General features: G+C 42.1%; 1 protein-coding gene across 5 annotated transcripts in view; it reads left to right on the forward strand.

The window, feature by feature from the left end:
* The window catches only part of LOC111952767 (furin), a 181,738-nt gene that overhangs the window by 9,062 nt on the left and 149,421 nt on the right, over window positions 1-23,255 (forward strand). For 4 of the 5 annotated variants that reach the window (XM_023971670.3, XM_023971666.3, XM_023971667.3 and 1 more), the window contains exon 2: window positions 21,888-22,200. In XM_023971670.3, the coding sequence (XP_023827438.1) occupies window positions 22,012-22,200 (189 nt within the window). In that variant the 5' untranslated portion in view covers window positions 21,888-22,011. Of the gene's footprint in view, window positions 1-21,393; window positions 21,481-21,887; window positions 22,201-23,255 lie in introns of those variants that run through there. The other variant, XM_023971668.3, reaches the window with a different exon arrangement.

The raw sequence follows: 23,255 nt of genomic DNA on the forward strand, positions 1-23,255 counted from the left end.
GAATTCCGGGTCTCTGCCAGCGTTTGGAACTGCCCTATGCTGCCCTTCAGTCCGATTTACTTTTTGGCCCTGGYGGAGATATGGTTCACCCCAGAGAACACCGCTACTCCAGCTGCTCTTTCTTCATCTGACTATGTTTTCTCTTATAGTCCGAGAGCATCTGGTCGTCACAGTGGTGGCACAGGTCTACTCATCACCTGTCCATCTCCTCATTTGAATTCCATGCTGTCATTGTCACTTGTCCACTCAAGCTTAACATTATTGTCATCTATCACCCACCAGATGCCCTTGGAGAGTTCCTCAATGAGCTTGACCCCTTGCTAAGCTAATTTCCTGACGATGGCGCACCGCTCTTCGTACTTGGCGACTTTAACCTCCTGACGTCTGCCTTCCATTAATTTCTTTCCAACACTTGAGTGTGCTGTCTCTCAACTTTCTCCTTATCTCTCTCAGAACGATCTTCTTAAYCCAAACCACTCATGCTTCAAGACGGGTCACTCAACCGAGACTGCTCTTGGAGGCTCTCTGCACTGCCAAAGCTAATTTTCTCATTCTCCTAGATCTATCCACTGCCTTCGACACCTTGAACCATCAGATCCTCCTCTCCACCCGCTCAGGGCTGGGCGTCTCAGGCTATGCACACTCTTGGATTGCATCCTACCTGGCAGGCCGCTCCTACCAGGTGACGTGGAGGGGATCTGTGTCGGCACCACATACTCTTACTAATGGTGTCCCCCAGGGCTCTGTTCTAGGCCCTCTTCTCTCTATACACCAAGTCACTCGGCTCTGTCATATCCTCACATGATCTCTCCTATCATTGCTATGCTGATGAGACTCAACTACTTTTCTCGGTCCCCAAGCTCAACCTCGATAAGACGGAACTGCTCTTCCTCCCGGGTAAGGCCTACCCACTCAAAGACCTCTCCTTCACGGTTGACAACTCCAGTGTCGCCCTCCCAGCGTGCAAAGAATCTTGGCGTGACCCTGGACAACCACCCTGTCGTTCTCTGGATRTAGCCACTATATTGTGATCACTGCATCCAATGGGTACCGATACAGCTTTAGAACAAAGTTCTACAGTATTAGTAAAAATGTGACRRATACATGTGGATGATCTTGTTCCTGTAGTGTTTGTCAACACCCTGGTAGGTTGATTAATAACCTGAACCAGATTACAGGCACTGGCTACAGTGAGAAGCTTCCGCTTGATCGGACAGCTTGATGAAAACCAGTCAATATTCAGGTCTCCAAGAAAGTAGACCTCTCTGTTTACATCACATATACTATTAAGCGTTTCACACATTATTTAGATCCTGACTTATTTTATTTTATTTCACCTTTATTTAACCAGGTAGGCTAGTTGAGAACAAGTTCTCATTTGCAACTGCGRCCTGGCCAAGATAAAGCAAAGCAGTGTGACACAGACAACAACAGAGTTACACATGGAGTAAACAATAAACAAGCCAATAACACAAACAAGTCAATGACACAGTAGAAAAAATAAAGTCTATATACAGTGTGCGCAAAAGGCATGAGGAGGTAGGCAATAAATAGGCCATAGGAGCGAATAATTACAATTTAGCAGATTAACACTGGAGTGATAAATGAGCAGATGATGATGTGCAGGTAGAGATACTGTGTGTGCAAAAGAGCAGAAAAGTAAATCAAAATAAAAACAGTATGGGGATGATGTAGGTAGATTGGGCGGGCTATTTACAGATGGACTATGTACAGCTGCAGCGATCGGTTAGCTGCTCAGATAGTTGGTGAGGGAAATAAAAGTCTCCAACTTCAGCGATTTTTGCAATTCGTTCCAGTCACTGGCAGCAGAGAACTGTAAGGAAAGGCGGACAAATTAGGTTGTGCTTTGGGGATGATCAGTGAGATATACCTGCTGGAACGGTGTGCTACGGGTGGGTGTTGTTATCGTGAACTGAGATAAGGCGGAGCTTTACCTAGCATAGACTTATAGATGACCTGGAGCCAGTGGGTCTGGCGACGAGTATGTAGCGAGGGCCAGCCGACTAGAGCATACATGTCGCAGTGGTGGGTGGTATAAGGTGATTTGGTAACAAAACGGATGGCACTGTGATTACTCAGCAAACTGGATGCAGTCTGAGTGTTGGAAGCTATTTTTAGATGACATCGCCAAAGTCGAGGATCGGTAGGATAGTCAGTTTTACGAGGTAAGTTTTGCGGCGTGAGTGAAGGAGGCTTTGTTGTGAAATAGAAAGCCGATTCTAGATTTGATTTTGGATTGGAGATGTTTAATATGAGTCTGGAAGGAGAGTTTACAGTCTAGCCAGACACCTAGGTATTTATAGTTGTCCACACATTCTAAGTCAGAACCGTCCAGAGTAGTGATGCTGGACAGGCGGGCRGGTGCAGGCAGCGATCGGTTGAAGAGCATGCATTTAGTTTTACTAGCGTTTAAGAGCAGTTGGAGGCCACGGAMGGAGTGTTGTATGGCATTGAAGCTCGTTTGGAGGTTTGTTAGCACAGTGTCCAAGGAAGGGCCAGAAGTATACAGAATGGTGTCGTCTGCGTAGAGGTGGATCAAGGAATCGCCCGCAGCAAGAGCGACATCATTGATATATACAGAGAAAAGAGTCGGCCCGAGAATTGAACCCTGTGGTACACCCATAGAGACTGCCAGAGGTCCGTTAGCACTTGGAGGGAGGGTTGCTGTATATAGTCTCTTCTATAGATGTTATATCTTTGTATTGCTAMTGCTGTATCATCAAATGAATTGTCTAAGTGAGCCTCAAATGGCTAATATATGAATGTTGTGATGTTAGCAAGTTATTTATTGCATGAACCTTATTTCTAAGGCTACATATATTCATATGGGCTATTTTCAGCCCTTTCTTGGGTAGCTTCTCAGAGATAGATATAATGTGAAAGAGCAAACAAAGAAAGAGAAAAAAATATACATTCAGCAGTCAATTAATCAATTGGTTTGTGTGTGTGTGTGCTGCAGGGTTGAAACTACAAACCCATAGGCTTTGCTCTATCATCCCTTCCAGGCTTGGAAAATGAGCCTGTCATAGCAGATGTAAGCAATGTCCCAACGCGCTCTGGCAGCTTTCATGGCTGGGATAAGTTCTTTCCTTTTCTGACACACAGCTTCAGGATAGTTCTCGTTGAGGAAGATATACGTTCTTCTCAAGTTTGTGGCTCTTTCCAGAACAGCTACCTTGTCCTTGAACCTCGAACTTTACCACTATCGGCCTGGGCCGGTGGTGGGTTTTCCAGTCTTTCCTTCTTAATGCGTTTGAGCCAATTAGTTGTGTTATGACAAAGGGGTGGTATACAGAAGATAGGGTTATTTGGTGAAATTCCAAGTCCATATTATGGCAAGAACAGCTCAAWTAAGCAAAGAGAAACAACAGTCCATCATTACTTTAAGACACAAAGGTCAGTTAATCCATAAAATGTCAAGAACTTTGAAAGTTTCTTCAAGTGCAGTCGCAAAAACTATCAAGCACTATGATGAAACTGGCTCTCTTGAGGACTGCCACAGGAAAGGAAGACCCAGAGTTACCTCTGCTGCAGAGGATAAGTTCATTAGAGTTAATCTTCACTTCAGATTTGCAGCCCAAATAAATGCTTCACAGAGTTCAAGTAACAGACACATCTCACATTCAACTGTTCAGAGGAGACTGTGTGAATCAGGCCTTCATGGTTGAATTACTGCAAAAAGCCATACTAAAGGACAACCTATATAAGAAGAGACTTGCTTGGGCGAAGAAGCACGAGCAATGTACTTAGACTGGGTGGAAATCTGTCCTTTGGTCTGATGAGTCCAAAATTATGAGAGTTTTGGTTGGGTCTTTGTGAGATGCAGAGAAGGTGAACGGATCATCTCTGTATGTGTAGTTTCCACCGTGAAGCATGGAGGAGGAGGTGTGGGGGTGCTTTGCTGGTGACACTGTCAGTGATTTATTTAGAATTCAAGGCACACTTAACCAGCATGTCTACGACAGCATTCTGCAGCGATACACCATCTCATCTGGTTTGCGCTTAGTGGGACTATCATTTGTTTTTCAACAGGACATTTACTTAAAACACAGCTCCAGGCTGTGTAAGGGCTATTCGATCAAGAAGGAGAGTGATGGATTTCTGCATCAGATGACCTAGCCTCCAATCACCCGACCTTAACCCAATTGAGAAGTTTTAGGATGAGTTGGACCACAGTGAAGAAAAAGCAGCCAAGACATGCTCAGCATATGTGGGAACTCCTTCCAGACTGTTGGAAAAGCATTCCTCTTGAAGCTGGTTGAGAGAATGCCAAGTGTTCAAAGCTGTCATCAAGGCAAAGGGTGGCTACCTTGAAGAATCTAAAATRTATTTTGATTTGGTTAACACTTTTTTTGGTTACYACGTGATTCCATGTGTGTTATTTCATAGTTTTGATGTCACACCAATGTAGAAAATAGTAAAAATAAAGAAAAACCCTTGAAGGGATAGGTGTGTCCAAACCTTTGACTGGTACTGTGTGGAAGGCCAGCATCCGGGAGTCGCTTCTTCACTGTTGACGTTGAGACTGGTGTTTTGTGGGTACTATTTAATGAAGCTGCCAGTTGAGGACTTGTGRKGCATCTGTTTCTCAAACTAGACACTCTAATGTACTTGTCCTTTTGCTCAGTTGTGCACCGGGGCCTTCCACTCCTCTTTATATTCTGGTTGAAGCCAGTTTGCGCTGTTCTGTGAAGGAAGTAGTACACAGGCAATTTCTAGCATGGAATTCATTTCTCAGAACAAGAATAGACTGACGAGTTTCAGCAGAAAGTTTTTTGTTTCTGGCCATTTTGAACCTGTAATAGAACCCACAAATGCTGATGCTCCAGATACTCAACTAGTCTACAGGCCAGTTTTATTGCTTATTTAATCAGAACAACAGTTTTCAGCTGTGCTAACATAATTGCAAAAGGGTTTTCTAATGATCAATTAGCCTTTTAAAATTATAAACTTGGATTAGCTAACWCAACGTGCCATTGGAACACAGGAGTAATGGTTACTGATAATGGGCCTCTGAACGCCTATGTAGCTATTCCATTAAAAATCAGCTGTTTCCAGCTACAATAGACATTTACAACATTAACAATATCTACACTGTATTTCTGATCAATTTTATTTTAATGACAAAAAAAATAGCTTTTCTTTTCAAAAACAAGACATTTCTAAGTGACCCCAAACTTTTGAACAGTTGTGTGTGTGTATACATACAGTTAAAGTTTGGAAGTTTACATACACCTCCGCCAAATACATTTAAACCAGTTTTTCACAATTCCTGACATTTAATCCTAGTAAAAATTCCCAGTCTTAGGTCAGTTAGGATCACCACTTTATTTTAAGAATGGAAATGCCAGAATAGAGATTTATTTATTCAGCTTTTATTTATTTCATCAATTCCCAGTGGTCAGTAGTCTACATATACTAATTGAGTGTTTGTAGCATTGCCTTTCAATTTTTAACTTGGGTCAAACGTTTTGGGTAGCCTTTCACAAGCTTCCCACAATAAGTTGGTGGAATTTTGGCCCATTCCTCCTGACAGAGCTGGTGTAACTGAGTCAGGTTTGTAGGCCTCCTTGCTCGCACACACTTTTTCAGTTCTGCCCCACAAATGTTCTATAGGATTGATGTCAGGGCTTTGTGATGGGCCACTCCAAGACCTTGACTTTGTTGTCCTTAAGCCATTTTTGCCACAACTTTGGAAGTATGCTTGGGTCATTGTCCATTTGGAAGACCCATTTGCGACCACGCTTTAACTTCCCGACTGTGTCTTGAGATGTTGCTTCATATATCCACATAATTTTCCTACCTCATGTTGCCATCTATTTTGTGAAGTGCACCAGTCCTTCCTGGACCAAAGCACGCCCACAACATGATGCTGCCACTCCCGTGCTTCACGGTTGGATGGTGTTCTTCGGCTTGGAAGCCTCCCCCTTTTTCCTCCAAACATAACGATGGTCATTACAGCCAAACAGTTCCATTTGTTTCATCAGACCAAAGGACATTTCTCCAAAAAAAGTGCAATCTTTGTGCCCCATGTGGCTTCTTCCTTGCTGATGAGGCCTTCAGGTTATGTTGATATAGGACTCATTTTACTGTGGATATAGATACTTTTGTACCTGTTTCCTCCAGCATCTTCACAAGGTCCTTTTCTGTGTTCTGGGATTGATTTGCACTTTTCGCACCAAAGTACGTTCATCTCTAGGAGACAGAACGCGTATGACGGCTGCGTGGTCCCATGGTGTTTATACTTGCATACTATTGTGTTGTACAGATGAGCGTGGTACCTTCATGGGTTTGGAAATTGCTCCCAAGGATGAACCAGACTTGTGGAGGTCTACAATTTTCTTTCTGAGGTCTTGGCTGATTTCTTTTGATTTTCCCATGATTGTCAAGCAAAGAGGCACTGAGTTTGAAGGTAGGCCTTGAAATACATCCACAGTGCACCTCCAATTGACTCAAATTATGTCAATTAGCCTATCAGAAGCTTCTAAAGCCATGACATAATTTTCTGGAATTTTCCAAGCTGTTTAAAGGCACAGTCAACTTAGTGTATGTAAACTTCTGAACCCACCTGAATTGTGATACAGTGAAATAATCTGTTGAATTGCGTTGTATCATCGAAGGAACTGAGCGTTACCCCGAGGCCTGTACTCTGGAGCGGGATCGATGTGCGGGTCCATCATGTCTGGGGCTGTGTGTCACAGCATCATCGGACTGAGCTTGTTGTCATTTGCAGGCAATCTCAATGCTGTGCGTACAGGGAAGACATCCTCCTCCCTCATGTGGTACACTTCCTTGCAGGCTCATTCCTGACATACCCTCCAGCAGACAATGCCACAAATCAAATCAAAGTTTATTTGTCACGTGTGCCGAATACAACCTTACAGTTGAAATGCTTACTTACAGGCTCTAACCGATAGTGCAAAAATAGGTTTAGGTGAACAATAGGTAAGTAAAGAAAAAAAAACAGTAAAAAGACATTGAAAAATAACATAGCAAGGCTATATACAGTAGCGAGGCTACAACAGACACGGGTTAGTTCGGCTGATTGACTGTAGTAGTATGTACATGTAGATATGGGTTAAAGTGACTATGCATATATGGATAAACGAGAGTAGCAGGTAAAAGAGGGGTTTGGGGGGGCGCACACAGTGCAATAGTCCGCGGTAACCATTTGATTACCTGTTCAGGAGTCTTATGGCTTGGGGTAAAAACTGTTGAGAAGCCTTTTTGTCCTAGACTTGGCTCTCCAGAACGCATGCCATGTAGTAGAGAGAACAATCTATGACTCGGGTGGCTGGCGGTCTTTGACAATTTTAGGGCCTTCCTCCTGACACCGCCTTGGTGTAGAGGTCCTGGATGGCAGGCAGCTTACCCCAGTGATTTACTGGGCCGTACGCACTACCCTCTGTAGTGCCTTGCGGTCGGAGGCCGAGCAATTGCCGTACCAGGCAGTGATGCAACCAGTCAGGATGCTCTCGATGTTGCCAGCTGTAGAACCTTTTGAGGATCTCAGGACCCATGCCAAATCTTTTTAGTTTCCTGAGGGGGAATAGGCTTTGTCGTGCCCTCTTCACGGCTGTCTTTTGTGTTTGGACCATTCTAGTGTTTGTGTATGTGGACACCAAGGAACTTGAAGCTCTCAACCTGCTCCACTACAGCCCCGTCGATGAGAAGGGGCGTGCTCGGTCCTCCTTTTCCTGTAGTCCACAATCATCTCCAGCCATACTGCTCGTTCTGTGCGTGATTTCCTGCAAGACCGGAATGTCAGTGTTCTGCCATGGCCAGCGAAGAGCCCGGATCTCAATCCCACTGAGCACGTCTGGACCTGTTGGATCGGAGGGTGAGGGCTAGGGCCATTTCCCCCCAGAAATGTCCGGGAACTTGCAGGTGCCTTGGTGAAGAGTGTGTTAACCATCAAGGAAGAACTGGCAAACCTGGTGAGATCCACAAGGAGGAGATGCACTGCAGTGCTATGCAGCTGTGGCCACACCAGATACTGACTGTTACTTTGATTTTGACCCCCCCCCCCCCCCCTTGTTCAGGGACACATTATTCCATTTCTGTTAGTCACATGTCTGTAACTTGTTCAGTTTATGGATCTTAAGTTGTTGAGTCTTATGTTCATACAAATATTTACACATGTTAAGTTTGCTGAAAATAAACGCAGTTGACAGTGAGAGGATGTTTTTTTTTGTTGCTGAGTTTATATACACACCACACTAATGAAGGTAGAAATAACTTTAATTATCATATTTTACACATTTTTGTTCCCATTTTGAAATCCTTGCTAGTCATTGACCCGCCCTACAACTGTAGAGTGACTKTTCAAAATCGCTAACATTAACACCCTTTTTCAGATTGCGCAAAGGTTTTATTTATTTTTCCCTCCGAACAATCAATGTAAATATGATAGTGTCAAAATGTCATTATTTGTGTATGGAGGGTATAGGCTACTTGCTCAATCAAAATGTAAAGATAACATTTAAATGATGTACGCATCATCTGCTTTCCCAGGCCAGCATTCTTTTCATTCGGGCCAGTAGTTTGAAGTTGGTACTGGCCAGGTGTGCCACTGGCAAATTTACCTGAATGTCAAGCCCTGCAAGTGGATGCTAATTTTAAAGATTGCTAGTCATTATTAGCCTGGTTTTGTATGGAATGCAAACACATTATGGACWCAGTTCAGGTCATTATCACCGCGCAGTGGTAAAAAAATGGTGTGACCAAATCATGTGCTCGTGCCATCAACTGAAAAAGTTGGTRKYACCAGTGGAACACGTTAGTCTAGAGCTCTGTGGATGGGTGACACACACTGGGTGGGTGTTTAGGTTCTTGAGAGCACTTTGTCGCTGCTTGTCTTCATCTTTATCAGGAGAAACTGTTTCAAACTGCCAATTCATGCTCTTCAACAGCAGATAGGTTAATCCTGGATCACTTTGTCAGTTTTCCTGTATCATTTTACAAGATCTACCTACCTGCTTTGTATAGGCCAATAATGATCATACCTTGGCACTCCAGTCTGATAACGCAGAGAGAAAGACAAGTTGGTGTCGTTTACAGCTGCTGATACGCAGACTTACCGCCAGTTATAGCTGCCACCCAACTACTTTATGATCACATTAAAACAATAATGAATACACACACAGTGTGGTAATGCTCATCACTGTGCTAAACTCCTCCACTTCTCAGTAGTGTAGTGCTGCTGAATCCCACATCGACCCATAGCTCCCAAGGCTCGCCATTAGATCTGAGAGGCATGGATAGGTTTAAACAATGTAATTACTGTATTTCACCTTGACTGGGTTTTGCCATATTGCTRCTAACACCTATCCATTTCTTTCAGATCGACAACAGCGCCAAAAGGGTGGATACTATAGTCGAATTAGGGAGTTCTCCTTCCAAATTGATAGTGGTGCTTATACAGGGACCAGAGAGTGCTTTAGGAGTKACTGGAACTCAAGTCAGCTGGAAAAAGGGAGGGATAGGGTCATTCAAAGCTACTATATTTAAAGAGAGTTCTGAAGGAGATATCTGAGTGAAACAGCATCACCCAACTCCAGTATCAGTTTGTTACAGAAGGTAAACAGTATGCTGCTGCATGTGTAAGTACAGCAGTCAATTTTTTGCATAATTGCCAGTTAACTGTAGCTATAATATTCACCCAGATAATAAACTGAATGGCAATGTTTTATTTGTGTGGTATACATTTGTATCATTGTTTAGTGTYCAGTTAGCCCAAGAATGTACTGTTAAGGAGTGTAGGCGAGCCTACTCCTTTAACTTCCAAGGACCTTATAGGTTATGTTCAGAGGGAAACTGGCTCTGGCACCCAAAACAACCAAATACTCCATCTAATTGTGAATCGTATTGTAGAAATATAAAGTGACTTTCATATCACATCAAAATAATTTCACAAATGCAAAACAAACACTTTCTATACTCTGGTTTAACCAGTTTTAACAGTTGCAGCTGACAGTGTTTTTCACTTGCAAAATTTTTCTGGTGTCGTTCTTCGCCTACATTTGACATTTTAGTAATTTAGTAGACGCTCTTATCCTGAGCGACTTACACACGTGTTCGAAGATGCTATCTAGCTAATTTCCACAGATGGTCATCGTAACATGGAAATATGGCAGTGTAATTTTAAACTGTTTTGAGTAATTTAACCTTTTTGGTTTTTGAAAATGATCTCATCGATATGAAAGTTAAAAGGTGCAATATGCAGAAATCCCGCCACCATTTCCTGGCTGCTAAAATTCTAAAAGTTCACCAAATTTCATTTTATGTGACAAAACAAGCAATGTATAGTTTAGAGCAGGGTTTCCCAAACTCGGTCCTGGGCCCYCCAACWCATCATCAAGCTTTGATTATTTAAATCAACTGTGTAGTGCTAGGGCAAAAACCAAAACGTGCATCCAGGGGGGCCCCAGAACCGAGTTTGGGAGAGAATCATTGTGCCATCTAAACCGCTGTGAAATATCTTTTCAATTACCAAAAATATTGTATTTTCGGCTGTTTGAAGCTGATGTACAAAACAGAATGTTAAAGATGCAAAAACAAAACTTAAGAATGGGAAGCAATTTTTGAATCTGTAAAAGTTCACTTCCCTTTCTTTGCACGTCACCTGTAAGAAGTCTTAATAGGGTGTTGGGTCACCACGAGCCAGAACAGCTTCAATGCACCTTGGCATAGATTCTACAACTGTCTAACTTTATTGGAGGGAWGCGACACCATTCTTCCACAATATTTACCAAGCGGTCACCATAATTTGGTGTTTTGTTGATGGTGGTGGAAAAGCTGTCTSAGGCACCGCTCCAGATTCTCCCAAAAGCGTTCAATTGGGTTGAGATCTGGTGACCGAGACGGCCATAGCATATGGTTTACATMATTTTCATTCTCATAAAACCATTCAGTGACTACTCGCTGCCTGTGGATGGGGGCATTGTCAATCTATCAGGGCATAGCCATGGTAGCCAAAATARTGGCCTGCCCAGTATTTTTATATAGGACCCTAAGCATAATTAGGGCCCTATGAAATCCGTATTTTTTCCCCCCAAATTATATTTTATTTTTTCCCAAATTCCGCTCTTTCCGTTGACATTTTTCTGAATTCTGTGTTATGATTTACGCTCATTTTATCATCAGAAAGAGTATCTAATAATGTGAATGAATAAAACGTCAACAATTTAATAAGATATAACAGTAAATTTGTAATGATGCAACACGTTGCGCTTTTTTAATCAAGGCAAGCGCTTCAATTCAGAGTTCTACTGAGTGTTTCATTATAAATGAAAAAAGTAATGCAAGAATCTAGGCGACAATGCAGCAACCTTCTCATGTTTCCAGCTGGCTGAGGATGTTTGTGACTGCCCAGGTTGATGACTTTTCTACCAACAAAAACTCTGTACAGATGAACATGTTTCTCAAAGTGACAGCCAAGTTGTGAGGTGACGTAAGGRTTCCACYCACGACCCACCCCAATTGAAAACATAATTATTTCTCTAGGCCTACTCGTCTGTAATTGTACAATTATGAAATAATTTAGGTTACTACAATAATCAGCCAAATTATGGAAAATTCTGCAATATTCCACGTTTTACAGTTGATTTCATTTTTTTATTACCAGATTCTGTCCGCATCACGGAAATCATAGGGCCATACATAATGGGATCTAATTAAGTCAGGAACCACCACTCAGGAAACACACCTGTGTGGAAGCACCTGCTTCCAATGTACTTTTTATCCCTCATTTACTCAAGTGTTTCCAGTATTTTGGCAGTTACCTGTATCTAAATCAATTACATTTTATTACAGAAGTTTCAGCAAGCACTGATGGTGATAATGATCAGCAATGACATTTCATTGGCCTGCTTGCCTCACTCYTYTCAGTCCAGGGATGAGCACTAAGATGGTCCTCTATCTCATTTGGACAGTTTGAKGTTCAGTCTAGAGTTAGGATATCTTATGGTAGGACTGTTTTAAACAGATCTAAGGCTTTTGTTAATTTTTTTATTTTACCTTTATTTAACTAGGCAAGTAAGTTAAGAACAAATCTTATTTACACTGACGGCCTAGGAACACTGGGTTAATTGCCTTGTTCAGTGGCAGAATGACAGATTTTTACCTTGTCAGCTCAGGGATTCAATCTAGCAACCTTTCGGTTACTGGCCCAACACTCTACCTGGCTACAATACCCACTGTAGTGTGTGTAGATCGCAAGCCCATAGTAAGTCAATAGGGCTAAATGACTAGCCACTACTGTTATCTAGCCAGATAAGAACTGTTAGCTAGCTAGCTACCCACAAAGAATTTGCATCTACCTTGCATAACATTTGTTTTAGGTCATTTTTGCCTCTTAAACTATCTGGTTAGCTAGATTACTACGATTCACATATAGCTAGATGATAGTTATGAAGAAAAATGTTTGCTTTGTGTATATCTTGTTTTGTCTCCGTTGTCATTGTCCTAGCTGGAAGAAGGTTCACTGAATGAAAGGTGAAGCATGAAGTAATACAGTAGGGGGAGTGCGAGCGCTTCTCAAATGTCATGTTTTATGCGTTCTCCACACTCATCCTCACAAGAACCTACTTAAGGGAACTTCCCCAGAGAATGCACTCGAAGCATGAGAGTGTGGAGCACGGTARTAGGAATATTGAGAAATACAGATTGTCTCAAATTCCCAGTATCGTTGAGACCAACCACTCAGACAACCGGTAGAGTAAGTTCAAATGTAATTTTATTCAACATTTCGGCTTGTAAAGATTGTTTCCAAATAGGATAATATCAGACGGTACCTAGCTAGCGTTCGCATGAGCTATTACCGGCTGATCTAATAGGCTAAACCACAGTAGGGCTGGGCGACATATCGCCAATACCGGTTTGGGTCTATTTTGGTGGCCTCCAGTATATTCTAATGCCTTGATTCCATCCAAAATACACAGTGAAATGATTGAATACTTTATCGACTTTAACATTTGTTGTGGTATTGTGTAGAAAGACAATTTAAATGACAAACTGTAAAATGAATATATTGTTAGTTGTTTTGGATATCATCTAAGTCTATATGATCAGGACTATTTTCAAAGTAAGAGAACATTAAAACTTTAACATTTAACCTGTCTTCTCTTGAGATTAAAGTCTTATTTACAGTTTTAGTGCACAATATGCATTGCCACTGATGTTTGTTCTTCAAATTTTGTATTTTATTAAACAGAAAAATGAAGTATATAAATAGCCCACATTTAAAAAAGAAATACATTAAATTGAATTAATAAAAGGGTTATATCAGTCTTAAGTATTATATCGTTTGGAGTTTACATAGCCTACATTAATTTAAAATGAGGAAGGGCCCTATAAAATCTGTTTTCTCAGTTTTTTGTTTTTCCAGGTTTTAGTTTCCCCACATTTTTTTCCCAGGATCTCGCCCTCAAAGTCACACTTTTTAAATAGAAAAACAACACAATTGGATGTTGTAAGTCCATACCAATGCTTAAACCACATCAGGAGACCACTTTTGAGGTCTGGGCTATTTCGATTTTTTTTTTTTTTTACCCTTTAATTCAAGTAGCAATAGGCTGTTTAGTGTTGTTTTTGTTGCACACATGTAATGTCGAATTTGTGAAAACAAATAGGCCTACCCACTGGATTGATTAAAATAATAATGATATCATTACATGATATTATTGGTAAGCATAGTGGCCAAGACAAACATATTTTCACGTATTCACTAATATCATCCAAATCATTAAATCATAGTACGTTTCTAGGTTCATTCAGTAGTTTTTACCAGATATAGAATCCTGTTGAAAAATAATCTTAAAAGTACCATTTATATTTGTGATACTGTTGCTGCTTCCTGTTGTCATGGCTTTTTGATTTATCGGSGAGTGTCAAAACACCGGTTTTAGATGTCTAAATTCATAATCATTATGCTGAAATAAGTCCTAATATTTTTAAGACCAATACATAAAATTTGCTCCCTACACACAAGTGCCTGTAACGGTCGTTCTCCTCCTCTTTGTCTGAAGAGGAGGAGTAGGGATTGGACCAAAGCGCAGCGTTGAAGGTAGACATAATTTATTAAATGAAAACGACGAAACACGAATAACACTAGAGAAATACAAAACAAATAAACGATGTAGACAGACCTGGACTTGAGAACTTACATATAACGAAGAACGCACGAACAGGTATAGACTACAAACAAACGATACAGTCCCGTGTGGTACAAACATACAGACACAGGAGACAACCACCCACAAACAAACAGTGAGAACACCCTACCTTAATATGGTTCTCAATCAGAGGAAAYGTCAAACACCTGCCTCTAATTGAGAACCATATCAGGCAAACCATTAACCAACATAGAAACACATAACATAGAATGCCCACCCCAACTCACGCCCTGACCAACTAAACACATACAAAAACAAAGAAAACAGGTCAGGAACGTGACAGTGCCACACTTGTGTTCAGATTACTTGTATTTTGCTAAATTAGTATCTTAAACTGCACACGCACCAATATTTACCAAGCGGTCACTCAAGACTGGAATTGATTTCCTTGTTCTACTGTAATCAATAGTGTGCGCAAATTAATCACTCACATCGATATTGTATTGAAATCAATGGAACTGGGATAACAACTGCGGCGACATGTACCGTTTGCGCTCTTCTAACAGACAAACCTCAATGAACTTGGGTATGCTGCATATAGTGTATTCAGACCCCTTTTCCACATTTTGTGACGTTACGGCCTTATTCTAAAATGTATTAAATAAATTAAAATCCTCATCAATCTACACACAATAACCCATAATGASAAAGCGAAAACAGGTTTTTAGACATCTTTGCAAATGTATTAAAATATGTATTCAGACCCTTTGCTATGAGACTCGAAATTGAGCTCAGGTGCATCCTGTTTCCATTGATCATCTTTGGAGTCCACCTGTGGTAAATTCAATTGATTGGACATGATTTGGAAAGGCACACACCTGTCTATTTAAGGTCCCACAGTTGACAGTGCATGTCAGAGCAAAATCAAGCCATGAGGTCAAAGGAATTGTCCGTCTGGAGTGGCCAAAAGGCACCTAAAGGACTCAGACCATGAGAAACAAGATTCACTGGTCTGATGAAACCTAGATTGAACTCTTTGGCCTGAATGCCAAGCGTCACATCTGGAGGAAACCTGGCACTATCCCTACAGTGAAGCATGGTGGTGGCAGCATCATGCTGTGGGGATGTTGTTCAACGACTGGGACTGGGAGACTAGTCAGGACCGAGGGAAAGATGAACGAAGCAAAGTATAGAGAGATCCTTGAGGAAAACCTGCTCCACAGTGCTCAGGACCCCAGACTTGGGTGAAGGTTCACCKTCCAACAGGACAACAACCCTAAGCAGACAGCCAAGACAACACAGGAGTGGCTTCGGGTCAAGTCTCTGAATGTCCTTGAGTGGCCCAGACAGAGCCTGGACTTGAACCCGATCAAACATCTCTGGAGAGACCTGAAATAGCTGTGCAGTGATGCTCCCCATCCAAACTGACAGGGCTTGAGAGGATCTGCAGAGAAGAATGTGAGAAACTCYCCAAATACAGGTGTGCCAAGCTTGTAGCGTCATACCCAAGACTCRAGGCTGTAATTGCTGCCAAAGGTGCTTCAACAAAGTGCTGAGTAAACGGTCTGAATCCTTATGTAAATGTTGTATTTCAGKTTTTTTTATACATTWGCAAAATGTCAAAAAATCMGTTTTTGCTCTGTCATTATGGGGTATTGTGTGTAGATTGAGGGAAAATAACAATTTAATCAATTTTAGAATAAGACTGCAACGTAATAAAATGTGGGAAAAGTCAAGGGGTCTGAATACTTTCCAAATGCACTGTATATCTGTTGATAGATGACAACCTGTCGTAGCCATTTATCAACATATCTCTCTGAGATTTTTTTCCGGTAGATGGCCAATACAGAAAAGGAAACAACACTTTTTTGACTACATCATTTAAACAAATCACTACCTCAAATCTGTTTCTAAGTAGTGACGGGTTGGCTTTCATTAGAATGATAGTTTAACCCTCAAATCAATGTGAACCCAAAGAGGAGCGCCCACGTTTTTGTTTTTTTTGCCATGTGGTTTGAAAAGGACAGCTGCGTTCTAAGTCCCACTACGGACTGCCACGTATTTTACATTTACATTTAGGTCATTTAGCAGACGCTCTTATCCAGAGCGACTTATGACAAACACTGGTACTAAACCAAAGATATTGATCTGTTTTAAGCAAATGATTTCATGAGATCGTGATAACTATACACTTTAATACTAACATCAAGAGTCTGAGGTAAAAAGGATGTGTATTTCCTGTAATTCTTGTGTGGTGAAAACGTTAGTCTGTGTAATATAGTAACACRTTCTGTCCACTATAGGGAACTTAGTGTAAAATAACTTACTTTTGGTCATGTAGTGTATTTAATTATGTGGACACCTGCTTGTCGAACATCTCATTCCAATATCATGGGCATTAATATGGAGTTGGTCCCCCCCTTTGCTGCTATAACAGCCTCCACTCTTCTGGGAAGGCTTTCTACTAGATGTTGAAACATTGCTGCGAGGACTTGCTTCCATTCAGCCACAAGAGCATTAGTGAGTTTGGGCCTGTTTGGGTGATTAGGCCTGGCTCGCAGTCGGCGTTCCAATTCATCTCAAAGGTGTTCAATGGGGTTGGGGTCAGGGCTCTGTGCAGGCCAGTCAAGTTCTTCCACACAGATTTCGACAAACCATTTCTGTATGGACCTCGCTTTGTGCACGGGGGCATTGTCATGCTGAAACAGGAAAGGGCCTTCCCCAAACTGTTGCCACAAAGTTGGAAGCACAGAATTGTGTCAAATGTAATTGAATGCTGTTGCGTTAAGATTTGCCTTCACTGGAACTAAAGGCCGAGCCCAAACCATGAAAACATCCTCAGACTATTATTCCTCCTCCACCAAACTCTACAGTTTGTAAGGACCGACGCTGGAGAAGAGAAGCAGGTACGGGGTGTTGAACATTTAATATGGATCAGACATCGAACAGGAACAGCGTCAACCAGGTAACAAAAATGACAAACAAACATTAATCCTGAATCGGGGAACAGAGTTTGGGAACAGACCGATATAAGGTAGGTAATGACACAGGTGATTGAGTCCAGGTGAGTCCAATAATTGCTGATGTGCGTGATGGGGGGGAAGGCAGGTGTGCGTAATGATGGTGGCAGGAGTGCGTAATGCTGGAGAGCATACCGCCTTTGAGTGCCAGGGAGGGGAAGCGGGAGCAGGTATGACAGGGAGCGGGAGCAGGCATGACAGGGAGCGGGAGCAGGCGTGACACAGTTGGCACTATGCATTGGGGCAGGTGGCATTCTCCTGGCATCCGCCAAACCCAAATTCGTCCGTCGCACTACCAGATGGTGAAGCGTGATTCATCACTCCAGAAAACGCGTTTCCACTGCTCCAGACGCTTGGCTGCTCGGCCATGGAAACCCCTTTCATGAAGCTTCCGACTAACAGTTCTTGTGCTGACGTTGCTTCCAGAAGCAGTTTGGAACTTGGTAGTGAGTGTTGCAACCGAGGACAGACGATTTTTACACTACAAGCTTCAGCACTCTGCGGTCCCATTCTGTGAGATTGTGTGGCCTACCACTTCGCAGCTGAGCCGTTGTTGCGCTTGGACGTACGGGCCATTCTACTGCCAATGTTTGTCTATGGAGATTGCATAGCTGTGTGCTCGATTTTATTCACCGGTCAGCAGCTGGTGTGGCTGAAATAGCCGAATCCACTAATTTGAAGGGGTGTCCACATACTTTTGTATATATAGTGTATTTGGACAAGAATGAGGCTCTCCACTACCTATTGCTGCAGTGATGATTCACCATCTTCATCGGATGTTTTCATTATTCATCTGCAGATAATCGCCTAAAAGCCTACATCTACCAGTAGCCTATGCAAATTAGGGAGCCTAATGAACTCACTGATACGATTCGGTAAACTACACTGATTGATGAGACRAGTCACTCACTTTAGCGTCACTGTCTGGCAAGCCCCAACATCCTAGAAAAGGAAACCTAGAAAATCCTTTAGTTTACTTGTCCCAATGCAATACCATGGACAAATAACCACATAGCCTGTGGTGCAAAGGCTATGTGAAACATGCTAAATAAAATAAATGAATGTGCCAGAAAACAATAATTAGGCTAAGTGGATTTCAACTCATCGTTACCACTTACATTACATGGGATGTGCGAATTAACAAGCATCATGTTCTCTCCCTCCTCCTTGTAAAGAAATTTGACCGCAACCAACCACAGTGCACACAAATTGTACCTGGAGGCAGGGCAGACATACTGCGTTTACCTGTCATCACTCGCATTGTGAGTGACAGGCGCCTATCCTATCAATAGATTGCTAGAAGATGCGTATCGTTCATTCTAGAAGGAAAGGGCTCGTCTGACTAGCGAACTTAAGCTTTTAAATGAAAAGTAGTCTAGTTAATATGAAGTGGCTGGCTGAAAATTAGTCTGTAGGAAAGCACTGGATGTGATGTTCTCCCACTCTGTCCTATACTCTGTCTCTGTTGTCTAAGATAGATCCTCCCAATTAAAGATAAGGAACGTTGTGTCCTAGATGTTTTATGGAATGTTTTTTGACAGATTCAGATTTTAATGGTCACAGCGAGACTGTGGGGAAATCAATAACTGTGTTTTCCCACCTTATGCCTGATCATGTTAAATTGCCTTCAGCTTATTGAATAATGGGTGGTCCAGTCAGCGCAGAGCAGACATTGACAGCTAAGACTGCAGGGCATTTCCATCAAAAGGACCCATGAGCACCAACATGTGAAGTTCATAGGAGCATATCAAATTGGTAAATGAAGGCATGGATACATTTCCATCGTAATAATTTGGCATAAGTAAAGGCTTTGATTTCTGGATAAACAGATGGAAAAGGTGTCTTAGAAAACATCTACCAGAAAGTATTAAAAGCTTAGCTYCTGTAAGTTTAGGAAATAAGGGCTTTGTGCCTTGTAATTCTGTTACCAAAAACCCACATATCTTTAAGATATTTTATAATTTCTCCCCCTCATGAGGGAGGATAATGAAAGTTCACAGAAGTAACAAGTAATGGTTGACCTGCCAATTAGTTATAGTGATTTTACTGATACATTTTATTTATGAATTAAGTGATTAAAACTCTTAATTGGTAACGGAATTACTGCAACTGAATTGGCTACAATGGGAAATCATAGTCACAAATCACAGTTAGGTCACCTGCTACTGACCCTTCCACTGGCATACTGTTATGTTCAGCTCATAACTGTTTTCTTTGCTTTTCTGTCGTCTGGTGGTCAAACCAAGAGTGTTAAAAACAGTCTGAGTCTGGACAATCCCTCTCTCTTCGCCTCTCTCTCACTCTCCAGTTAATGTCACCTCTCCCAGCTCTTACTGACAGCTACCAATGAGCCTCCACTTTCCATTGAAAAGTAGTTGAAATTTGTTCAGTCCACCCTGGCCTTGACGTTAACGTTCACAGAGGGACTGGACTGAACCAAATCTGAACCTATCAAAGACTTGTGTTTTTCAAGTTTGGACAGTACAATACAGAAAAGTATAGGGATGTGCATCTTTCCCTTTCAATACGTATCTAGACACATGGGCTCCGATACGATGCAGAAACTATACATTTTATTTCTAAACGATTAGGTCTGATTCGGATTGATTAGACAACGAAGCGATGCGATTTGATGCAATACGGTTGCATAAACACATTTGTTTCCCATTTTAAATTAAAATCTGCTGTTGATGTGTGTGTGTGTGTGTGTGTGTGTGTGTGTGTGTTTGGTGTATGTACTATGTATGTAGGCACCTAGTCTGAAATGACTAAGCATCTACCAACCCACTGCCACGGGCAATGTGGCCTATGTTATTTGTCTCCCACTTTGGTTCTGAAATCACCATCACCCACTAATTAGCTTGTCATTTTACAGATTGTGTTTGAGCTAGTGATGTGAAACTTTACCCTGTATATCTAAAAATGACCATATACACTGATTGTTTAAAGGAAAACTACCAAAACTATTGCTGATGGTGAACCTGAGCAAGTACTGTACCCGTCCAGTAGGTAGCTCATAGCCAGATGAGTTGTGTCTCGGGGTAGCTTACTTTTATTCCAGTAAAACACGATTTTTAACAGCTTATAGATGACAGTAACCTAGCAAATTACATAGGCTTTATTAGTTGGTTGACAACCTAATATCGCGCAAGCCACTTTAGCATTTGGTATGCTGAAGGTGCCGCGCAGAAGACCAGGAACAGGCCGCCTATCTCGCGTTGGTCAGTGTGCGAAGCTGGACAAAGTGAGCAGTTTGACTAAGCTACTGATATTACCTAGGGTTGTTTGGCATGCAAAATTACTTGTAGATCAATTACTGTCAATACGGTTACATGCTTTAGTTCAACACAGAAGGAGAGAACGCATCAGTTGTCACAAAATATTAGGTATTTTCGGGAAGGTAGATAGAAATTAATTTGAGGAAAAAATAAATGAATCTGCAATTCGTATCGTTTGAATCGATTTTCTGGCCAATGCGGGTTTGGGGTCCTTAGACCGATGCAGTCCTATCTTAAACATTTGAATCGGGGACCAATGCGTATCGGTGAATCGWTACATCCCTAGTACAGTAGTGTACAGTATATTTTACTGAACTCTACCCTACTCTGCTGTTTTGTATTGTACTGCACTGTACTCTACTGTGCTGCGCTGTGATGTCCAAACTTGTGAAACATGAGGAGAATGACATTCATATCCACAATACAGAATTACATCATGGGTCGCTGATCTGTACTGATCAGGGACCCATGATGTAATTCTGTTACCGTAATTCCGTTACCGGGTGTAAATCCACTTCACTTACTGTAGTTCAATAACCAAAATAGATTTTTTTCAAACTCAAGGTGCCATATCATAGCTGACACCCCATTCTTTCTGCAATATGCATCTTTGAATCTTAATTCGGAGCAGATATTTAAGACTTTTTGGAAAACATGGTCGCATAAAAAGCTGAGGGAGATTTTACCGTAATTCAATTACCAAAGTTTGTATCTCCACAGTTTTAAGTAGTCATTGTGTATAGAGTAGCGTAATTCCGTTACCGTGGAATTGCCCTGCATCATCACCGTAAGTTATGCCTGGGGGGCTTCCTGAGTCTCTATTCTTACTGTACTGTCTGTGTGTAACTGAAAAGCCCATCTATGGACAGGCTGAGTGTTCTCAGGGGAGACAGACGGAGCTTTACCCACTCTGTTTTTAGATACCGCAGCCTCAGCACAAATTACAGCTTAGCTCTCCCCCACATGACGGCTCACAACTAAGATTGAAGTCAGACTGTCAAAAGCCCAGAACAATGCAAGCTGCCTTCGCACAGTTGGACTTCTCTCGTAAGCAACCCTACTCTCTTGATCCTGTTTCGCCTTCATATGGATCGCCCTCCAACTTGTTCAATTACCGCTCGACTTGTTTTAGGGTTATTCCTTGTGTTTTGCTGATCGGCTCAAAGCATGAAGCACACACACTTGAAGAGGTAGTCTCTCATGCTGTTGTAGCCTCTTTCAGCTAGAGAAAATCTGTCTCTGTGTCTCTAGTAGAAACTGTGGTGGTAGAAAGTTAATACAGAATGCATGCTGTGGTCTGTGGTCTCCTATTTTTGCTCTGTGCTGTGGCATGTGGGGTTGTGCACACTGAGTGAACAAGTACCTGTGTGTGTTTACGTGCATTCATGTATACATGCATGTATGTGTTTACGAGCCAATGTGTGGTTTTATAACTTTGTTCTCTTTCTCTTTAGGTCACTGCTCTATTTGGCTGCTGTGAGGGAGGCCAGTGCTGTTACTGGTGAGCATTGAGACTTCTCCACCCCAGAAAGACAGACGGACGGAGTTCCCCTGCCCAGTGCCCCTGTTCTCCTTTTCATGGATGCCAGGCTGGCCCTGCTGCAGCTTGGGACTCTCCTGGTCCTCCTGTCCGCAGCATTGGAGTCGACTGCTAAGCTGACTGCTGGCGAGGAGGTCTACACTAACACCTGGGCGGTCCACATAGAGGGGGGACCGCAGGAGGCTGACCGAATTGCCAGGAAACACGGCTTCATCAACCATGGCAATGTGAGTAGCACAGCAGTGCACCCTGTGGAACCCCTCTAGTCAGTCAGAGTGTATGATCTCTCTATGCCCTGCATCTGTGGTCAGTTGAAACCCTATTCTATTTCAGTGACAGCCTGCTCAACAGGCTTTAATGTGCAGCAAGATATACAGACAGGACAGCCTATAATCCCTCGTGTTGAAAGCCAGAGTGCATGTCATGACTCTTCCATCCCTTGCTGAGTTTAGCTGTCAGCTAAAGCCTGCACTCCTCCTATGGGTTCTATACTGAACAAAAATATGAACGCAACATGTAAAGTGTTGGTCCCATATTTCACAAGCTGAAATATAAGATCCCCAAAATGTTCCATATGCACAAAAAGCTTATTCGTTTACATCCCTGTTTGTGAGCATTTTTCCTTTGATAAGGTAATCCATCCACCTGGCAGATGTGGAATATTAATAAGCTGATTAAACAGCATCATCATTACACAGGTGCACCTTGTGCTGGGGACAATAAAAGGCCACTCTAATATGTGCACTTTTGTCAACCGGCCTCACAACGGCGGAGCACATGTCACCACGCTAACCCAGGACCCCCACATCTGGCTTTTTCACCTGCGGGATTGTCTGAAACCAGCCACCTGGACAGCTCATGAAACTGAGGAGTATTTCTGTCTGTAATAAAGCCCTTTTGTGGGGAAAAACTCAGTCACATGGGTGAACTCCTGCCCAGTCATGTGAAATCCATAGATTAGGGCATAATGCATTTATTTCAATTGAATGATTTCCTTATATGAACTGTAACTCAGTAAAATCTGAATTTGTTGCATGATGCATTTATATTTTTGTTCAGTATAGTTCATTTGGGCATACCATACCGTGTGTGTGTCAGGGTTTCTGTTAGGGAAATGTGGCCCGGACATTTAACCAGCAGCATTTTAGGACCCATATGCATTGGGTGTGTAACCTGATCAGGGCGTCCACCCACGGTGCTCAGAATGACAGAAATTACATTTTAGATTATGGTAATTCATATTAACAGAACATGCAAGTAGAGGATGCAACGATGCACAGTC

The sequence above is a fragment of the Salvelinus sp. IW2-2015 genome, linkage group LG26 (assembly GCF_002910315.2).
Source record: "Salvelinus sp. IW2-2015 linkage group LG26, ASM291031v2, whole genome shotgun sequence".
Taxonomy (NCBI): Eukaryota; Metazoa; Chordata; class Actinopteri; order Salmoniformes; family Salmonidae; genus Salvelinus; species Salvelinus sp. IW2-2015.